Below are 7,637 nucleotides of genomic sequence, written 5' to 3' on the forward strand. Positions count from 1 at the left end.
ACTGTGAGACCGACTGGTCGAACAGAGACGAAAGTCGGCCATAGTGATCCAGGAGTCTCGTGTGGAAGGGCTCTCGCTCTATAAAAGGCCAACAATCTATAAATCTATTGGTGACACGTTCTTTGAAATTTTCGGATTACGAAGCTAGAAACATTAAACAATATATGTCGAGTTTATAATTTGTTTCCATCGTTTTATCCTTTATAAAATTTTAAAACAAACTTTACTTGACTATATTTCAATGGAGAAATAGATAATGGCATGTAGACCTACTAGTCTACTACTCATCACGAGTGCATTCTACCATGGTTGATGCTTTTTCTAGTTGATAAGCTGGCTGATGCTATTTTCTTGTAAGAGGAAAATATTATACCATGGTTGATAAGTCGGATTAATAAATTCAAGCGAATAGGGCCATAGTAAAACCCTCTCTATTTTTTTTGTTTCATTTCTACCCATGACCGTACATTTTTCAACTGATGCTAAATTAAAGTAGTCTGAGAGAAAAACATTGTTGGTTGACAGAAAAAACACGACTGATAAGACAAGCGAACCAGCTTTGTGGTGAGCTCCATTTCTCGATAAAACTACTATCTAAAGTTTCTCACAAGTTATTCAGTTCTTTGGCTCTGTTATAAATTCAAATTTTTCCAACATCTTTTACCTCCTCTTATATTTTAGGGTTACCCCCCTTTACCAAGTAAAGCATAAATTCACCGCGCGCTGTCCTACTCCCGACCACTTGTACCCTCAAGCAGTCATTAGGTGGCCCTATCGTCAGTACCTCAGACTTTTCCAGCCATACCATAGAAAACCACCACTAGCCTTACGTGGTAGTGCTAGTAAAGAAATTAGTTGCTGATCAAGCATGTTATCCATGCCACTGTACTGTACCTAGATATGGGCCATGCTACCATATATCTGTTTGTGACCAGATTCCCGCAAAGAAAAACCCACTTGCGTTGCGTTGTGCCCCATGCAAGGCAGCTGATGCGTGCCGGCGGTGGGTTCCGTGGGCATATTTGTACGCGCGCACATGGCGACATGGCCGCGCGCTCCATCCAGCTCCAGTTTGTGTCCTCCCAAACTAACCAAATGATTGGGTTTGGGATTAGTCGATTTCATTCGTAATAAGGCTTTGTAGTAGCTGGACGCCTCTGCTGTCTGCTTGGGGAGGATCCCTTCCAGATTTGGAAGCGTAGGAGTACTTCAGACGAGACACGGCGTAGTACGTAGCTGGGGAAAGATACGCGTGTGTGGTCGGCCGGTGCTGTTTGAAGGGTTTACGCTAGGGCCTTGTTTAGTTCGTAAAAGATTTTGGATTTTATTAATGTAGTAATTTTGTTTTTATTTGATAATTATTATTTAGCTATAGATTAATTAGACTCAAAAGATTCGTTTCGTAAATTTTAGATAAACTGTATAACTAGTTATTTTTTATCTACATTTAATGCTTCATATATAAGTCGCAAGATTTGATACGTCAAAGAATCTAGAAAAATTTGGGGAAGTCGCTAGTAGCGCTAGCTACCCGGTTTGGTCCATGTCCAAGTCCGTCCAGCCGAGGTGCGCGGCGCCGCACGTGTAGTTACCCTGTTGGGACTAGTCCGTTTGGGCACCGTCGCCAGCAGTCATCAACACAGACACCACAAAGCACAAGAAGGTGTGCAGTGCCAGCCACACGATGGCCGGCCGATGGCACAGGCGCAGCGCAGATTGGGGGATGGATGGATGGATGGTAGCGACCCGGCCGGCCGCCGACGACCATGTGCTGTGCTGTGCTGTGCCGCAGATAGACGTCCGGGCCGGCGCGGTGACCTGACGAGACCTCGCACCACACCGGACCGGCGGACCCGACCCCATGCCAGCATGTTGCCCTCCAGGGCAGAGCAGGAGTAGGGCGCCTGCATGCACTGCATCGCTGCCGCCACGCGCATGCATGCATGGTTCCGGCGGCCGGCAGGTCCGGCACATCCGCACATGTACCCCCAGGACCACCATACTACATGCATGGAGCATGGAGCAGTATGTACTCGTACGTGGCAGATTCACATTGCGCGCACCAGTTTTTTATATCCGCCTGGGCCACTACATCTACATGCACTGGTCAGTGGTCACACTGGGCAGACGAGACTGGCAAACGGCATGGCGACATTCGTCAATCCATCTTTTTTTTTTGTGATTTTCTTTGTTTACCACAGAATCGGTACATTGGTGCACGACATGCTCACCGTCACCGGCGCCATTCAAGGCCGACTCGACACCTTCCTTTATACGTGGTACAAAGTGAAATTTTTTTAATTTGGCTACTATAACTCTTTGGTTTCTATTTGATAGTTATTATTCAATCATAGACTAATTATGTTTAAAAGATCTATCTCGTAAGTTATAAATAAACTTTACAATTAGTTATTTTTATCTATATTTAATGCTTTGTACATATGTCGAAAGATTCATTGTGACGAAGAATCTTGAAAATTTTTAAGAGCTTTTCATAGAAAAAAGAACACATGTCCACTTAGGCTCCGTTTGGTTGTCTTTGTTAAACTTTACCGCTCGTTAAATCAAATGTTTAGACACATATATGAAGTATTAAATATAAATTATTTACAAACTAAAAACACAGTTAGAGAATAATTTATAAGACGAATCTTTTGAGTCTAATTAGTTTATAATTAGATATTAATTATCAAATAAAATATTATCTGTTAACAGCTTCAACCAAACACGGTCCAGCTAGCTCTTCATTCTCTGAGGTCGGCGGATGGGCCAAAATGTTATCAGCTGGACCAAGCCCAGCGTGCTCGTGTCGGTAGCAATAGCGCCGGGCTCGCAGAGATTCGGGGATCGAGAGACTGACCCGGACGGCTCCTGATGGCGATGCCGCTTGCTTGCTGTGGTACCTGTACCTGCACGCCCATGTGACCGCCATTGACGCCTGACAGCTATCTGATGCTGCATGCATGGTTGATGCCCCCTGCCTCGCACAGTGCCCATGTCCCTTGGCATGCAATTGGCGATCAATCAAGAGGCAGTGGCCAGGGATATGATCACACGAGACAACTTGCTTAAGACTAAGGGCCTTGTTTAGTTCACCCCGAAAACCAAAACCTTTTGAAGATTCCACGTCACATCGAATTCTACGACACATACAGAAAGCACTAAATATAAACGAAAACAAAAGCTAACTACACAGTTTACTTGTAAATCGCGAGATTGTTGACACCGTTTTTTGGGCACGTGTCCAGGATGGCAGAATAAAGTGGCAGTATGCTGTTTACAAGATGAATTGCCGATGAGGATGGTTGCCGATGAAGGAGAGGTCGGATGTGACTAAGTCTGCAGGCAGTGATGTGTTTATGCCGATGGCTATAATGGAGGAGTCTGCCGATGACTATGGCAAGGAGTCTGCCGATGATACGGAGGAGGGGTCCGGAAACTGCTGATCGGTTTATGGAAGAATTTTAGATTGTCACGGGAGATAGCTTTGTTATTTCCTTATTTGTTTAAGTCGTTTTGTGTACGGATTCCGTGTGATTTGGAATTCGAATTCTAGTCGTGTTTAGTTGTAGCTCTTTGAGCAGGGTATAAATATGAACCCTAGGGCCTTGTAATGAGACATCTATCAATCAATCAAACATACGTTTTTACTCATATTCCAGCATCTACTTTCCGACGACTTCGTCATACTTTTTTCCCTTTTATTACGAGTTCTTAGGAATTCGTCGACTTAAGCTCGACGTGTTCTCAAGTTCCGCGTGAGTACCTCTTAGCCGTGACATCCGGGCGCATCGCTGTTGTCAGGACTAAAGTATTCGAGTTATCACCTTTGCCGATAGTAAGGTTAAATCGGCTGGCACGCCTTAACGTTTGAATCGGGTATTAGCCCTTTGTGTTTGCAGATCGATTTTGCATCAACAGAGATATATCTTTTGAATCTAGCTAGTCCATAATTGGACAATATTTGTCAAATAAAAACAAAAATGTTACAGTAGCGAACACCAAAAATTTTCGGAACTAAACAAGGCCTAACATATCCATGTAGGAGTATATGCTTTTTTATCCCTCCAAAACTAATCATTTGAATAATTACATTCTTCAAAATTACAAGAACTTTGGTCCAACCATCAACTAGAACCATATGTAGCCAAAGATTATTCCACTCCAGTATCCACACTTTTAAAGGTATACCCAGAATTTTCGGCTGTAGAAGTAGGAGTATTATCTTTTGTGAACTTCACCTTGGGCAATATTTTATTTGCCTTCTTCTCTTGCTATATCTGTTCCTACACTACAGTACTACACCACAACTTTTTAAGTAGTCGTCTAGCAGTCGAGCTTTTCGTCCTGTCGTTTTACCTCCTAGAAGAAACAGAAGAAGTAGGATAACCAATACTGGAACCATACAAAACCGTTGGGGTTTCATCATTCGTAAAAGACGAAAATTGTATGGGACGGGGGCTCATGCGCTGCGTGCCATGGAAACATCCCTGAAATCAGATCGGCTGCATGATGGCATCCGCAACTCGCAAGCTGTGATTCGTCCACCAATCAGGCATGTACTGTACACTTGATTTTGCTCCCACTGGGGCCAACCTGTGACGCGGGCAAAAGACAAGATCGCGCCTCGCGTGCTCGTCGGCGTCCATGTGACGACCGTCCGTCCAGGATGCACATCGCAGCTGTGCCCTGCTGCCGCGCGCCATCGATCCATCACACTCACTCGCCAGCTGCAACACCATCACCACGTACCACTGTAGCTAGTTTAGTGCCCTTCAACACACTGTGTAACCTCTATGCTTAGCCAGTTTTTTTTTTATTATTTTTATGCTAAGGCTATGCTTAGCCAGTTAATTAGCCACACTCTAGAAACAGAGCATGGCCCTAGCTCCCCAGGCGCCAGCTCTCCCTCCCTAGCTAGTCCCTATAAATACGCTCGCACTCGTCGAGTCTCGGCATCCAGCCAGCAGCCCAGCAGCCACCCCCAGTCTAGCCAGTGGCCACTGTTGCGTGTACTAGGTGGTAGACCGACCGACGATGGCGACGACGACGACGGCGCGGGTGCCGCCGCTGCTGGTTGCGGCCGTTGCGGTGGCGGTGGCGGTGCTGGTGGAGGTGGCGACGGCGGCGGCGCCGCGGAAGCCCGTGGACGTGCCGTTCCAGAAGAACTACGTGCCGACGTGGGCGCAGGACCACATCCACTACGTGGACGGCGGGCGGGAGGTGCAGCTGTACCTGGACAAGTCCACGGGGACGGGCTTCCAGACGCGGGGCTCCTACCTCTTCGGCCACTTCAGCATGCACATGAAGCTCGTCGGCGGCGACTCCGCGGGCACCGTCACGGCGTTCTACGTACGGTCGTCGTCCTTCCTAGCTTTTGTTTGTTGCTCTGTTGTGCTCTCTTCGCCTCGCCACTTGTTGCCGGCCGGCGGCGGCGGAAGCTGTATGTGTGACTGGTGGCTGAACTCGATCCATTTGCATGCCTGCGTGTCGTTGCAGCTGTCGTCGCAGAACTCGGAGCACGACGAGATCGACTTCGAGTTCCTGGGCAACCGGACGGGGCAGCCCTACATCCTGCAGACCAACGTGTTCACCGGCGGCAAGGGCGACCGCGAGCAGAGGATCTACCTCTGGTTCGACCCCACCAAGGAGTACCACTCCTACTCCGTCCTCTGGAACCTCTACATGATCGCGTAATTAAGCACCTAGTATCCATCATCGCATTCGCATCACCTGCACTCGCATTGGCTACTACAGTACCTCACTGCTCACCGGCCGTGCAGGGTACCACTGCCGCACGGCATTACTACAGTATTACTGAAAAAGTGTAAAAGATGATTTTGAATTCATGCTGTCTTAAAGGCAGACAGTAAAATCTTGAATCTAGATTGCGCGCGCGTGCCTCCATGTGCAGGTGCCGACGCATATAGTCGTACACACGGCACTACACGCCACTGTCTGAACCCTGCACACCAACATGTCCGGCCACTGTGCGACGGCGACGGCACGGCCCCAATCGCATCCTCGTACACCGTGCGTAATCCTACTACGCTTTCCTGCAGGTTCTTCGTGGACGACGTGCCGATCCGTGTGTTCAAGAACACGAGCTCGGACCTGGGGGTGCGGTACCCGTTCAGCCAGCCGATGAAGCTCTACTCCAGCCTGTGGAACGCCGACGACTGGGCGACCCGCGGCGGGCGGGAGAAGACGGACTGGTCCAACGCGCCCTTCGTCGCCTCCTACAGGGGATTCCACGTCGACGGCTGCGAGGCCTCCGCCGAGGCCCGCTACTGCGCCACCCAGGGCGCGCGCTGGTGGGACCAGCCCGAGTTCAGGGACCTCGACGCCGCGCAGTACCGCAAGCTCGCCGACGTCCGCCGCCGCTACACCATCTACAACTACTGCACCGACCGCGACCGCTACGCCGCCATGCCGCCCGAGTGCGCGCGCGACCGCGACGTCTGACGACACTGATTCCTGATACGGTACCAAGGGCCAAGGGGTGTGCTGCTTGTTGATCCATCGAGAGCAGCCATGTAATGTACGTATCGTATTGTATTGTGTGTGTGTGTGTGTGTGTGTCAGGTTCGTCATATGGGTGAGCACGTGCACACTTACTACACATGCTTTGTGTTGTACCGTGTACTGTATCTGCTCATAGCGAAATGAATTGATCTTATTTGCATTGCAGTTTTTAGTACTACTATAAAAATTTAGCTTAAGTTATGTTAACTCTTATCTATGTTTGGGACATCATAAATCATTATTTTAGCTTTTCAAGTATTTGTCTTGTTACTTCTTGTATTTTTTTTTAATCTATGTATGTCCAAACTCTAGCTCTGGCTGTATCTTTTTTATTCCAAATTTTTTTCTTAGACCTTGTTTAGTTACACCCAAAATCTTAATATTTTTTAAAATCACTACAAGAAACACATGGCTTTTTAACGTTTAGTTATGTCACAATATATGTAATTTATGTTACAAATTAAGATTTGTGACATCAAGTTGACAAAAATGAAAACGTGGAAAAACCCGCTGTTGATGCAAAAGCTGAATCTGCAAACACAAAGGGCTAATACCCGGTTCAAACGTTAAGGCGTGCCAGCCGATTTGACCTTACTATCGGCAAAGGTGATAACTCGAATACTTTAGTCCCGACAACAGCGATGCGTTCGGATGCCACGGCCAAGAGGTATTCACGCGGAACTTGAGAATACGCCGAGCTTAAGTCGACGAACTCCTAAGAACTCATAATGAAAAAAAGAAAATATGATGAAGTCGTCGAAAAAGTAGATGCTGGAGTATGAGTAAAAACTTGTGTTTGATTGATTGATAGATTACAAGGCCTTAGGGTCTACATTTATACCCTGCTCAAAGAGCTACAACCAGACACGACTAGAACTCGAATTCCAAATTTAAACAGAATCCGTGTACAAAACGATTTAAATAACTAAGGAAAACATAAAACTATCCTTCCGTGACAAACTGGGACACCACTACGGACCAATCGGCAATCTTCGAGTCTTCCTTCCATGCCATCGGCAGACTCCCCATCGGCAACGGTTAATACTGGCCATCGGCATAAACACATCTCCACCCACGGACTTAGCCATGTTTAGCTGTCTTCCCATCGGCAA

General features: G+C 47.3%; 1 protein-coding gene across 1 annotated transcript; it reads left to right on the forward strand.

Moving 5' to 3' along the window:
- LOC8064829 (probable xyloglucan endotransglucosylase/hydrolase) lies at positions 4,949-6,742 on the forward strand. The gene is made up of 3 exons (XM_002449580.2): positions 4,949-5,352; positions 5,500-5,693; positions 6,063-6,742. The coding sequence occupies exons 1-3, from the start codon at positions 5,038-5,040 to the stop codon at positions 6,463-6,465; spliced, it is 912 nt and encodes a 303-aa protein (XP_002449625.1). The 5' UTR covers positions 4,949-5,037; the 3' UTR covers positions 6,466-6,742.

This window comes from Sorghum bicolor, chromosome 5 (assembly GCF_000003195.3).
Source record: "Sorghum bicolor cultivar BTx623 chromosome 5, Sorghum_bicolor_NCBIv3, whole genome shotgun sequence".
Lineage (NCBI taxonomy): Eukaryota > Viridiplantae > Streptophyta > Magnoliopsida > Poales > Poaceae > Sorghum > Sorghum bicolor.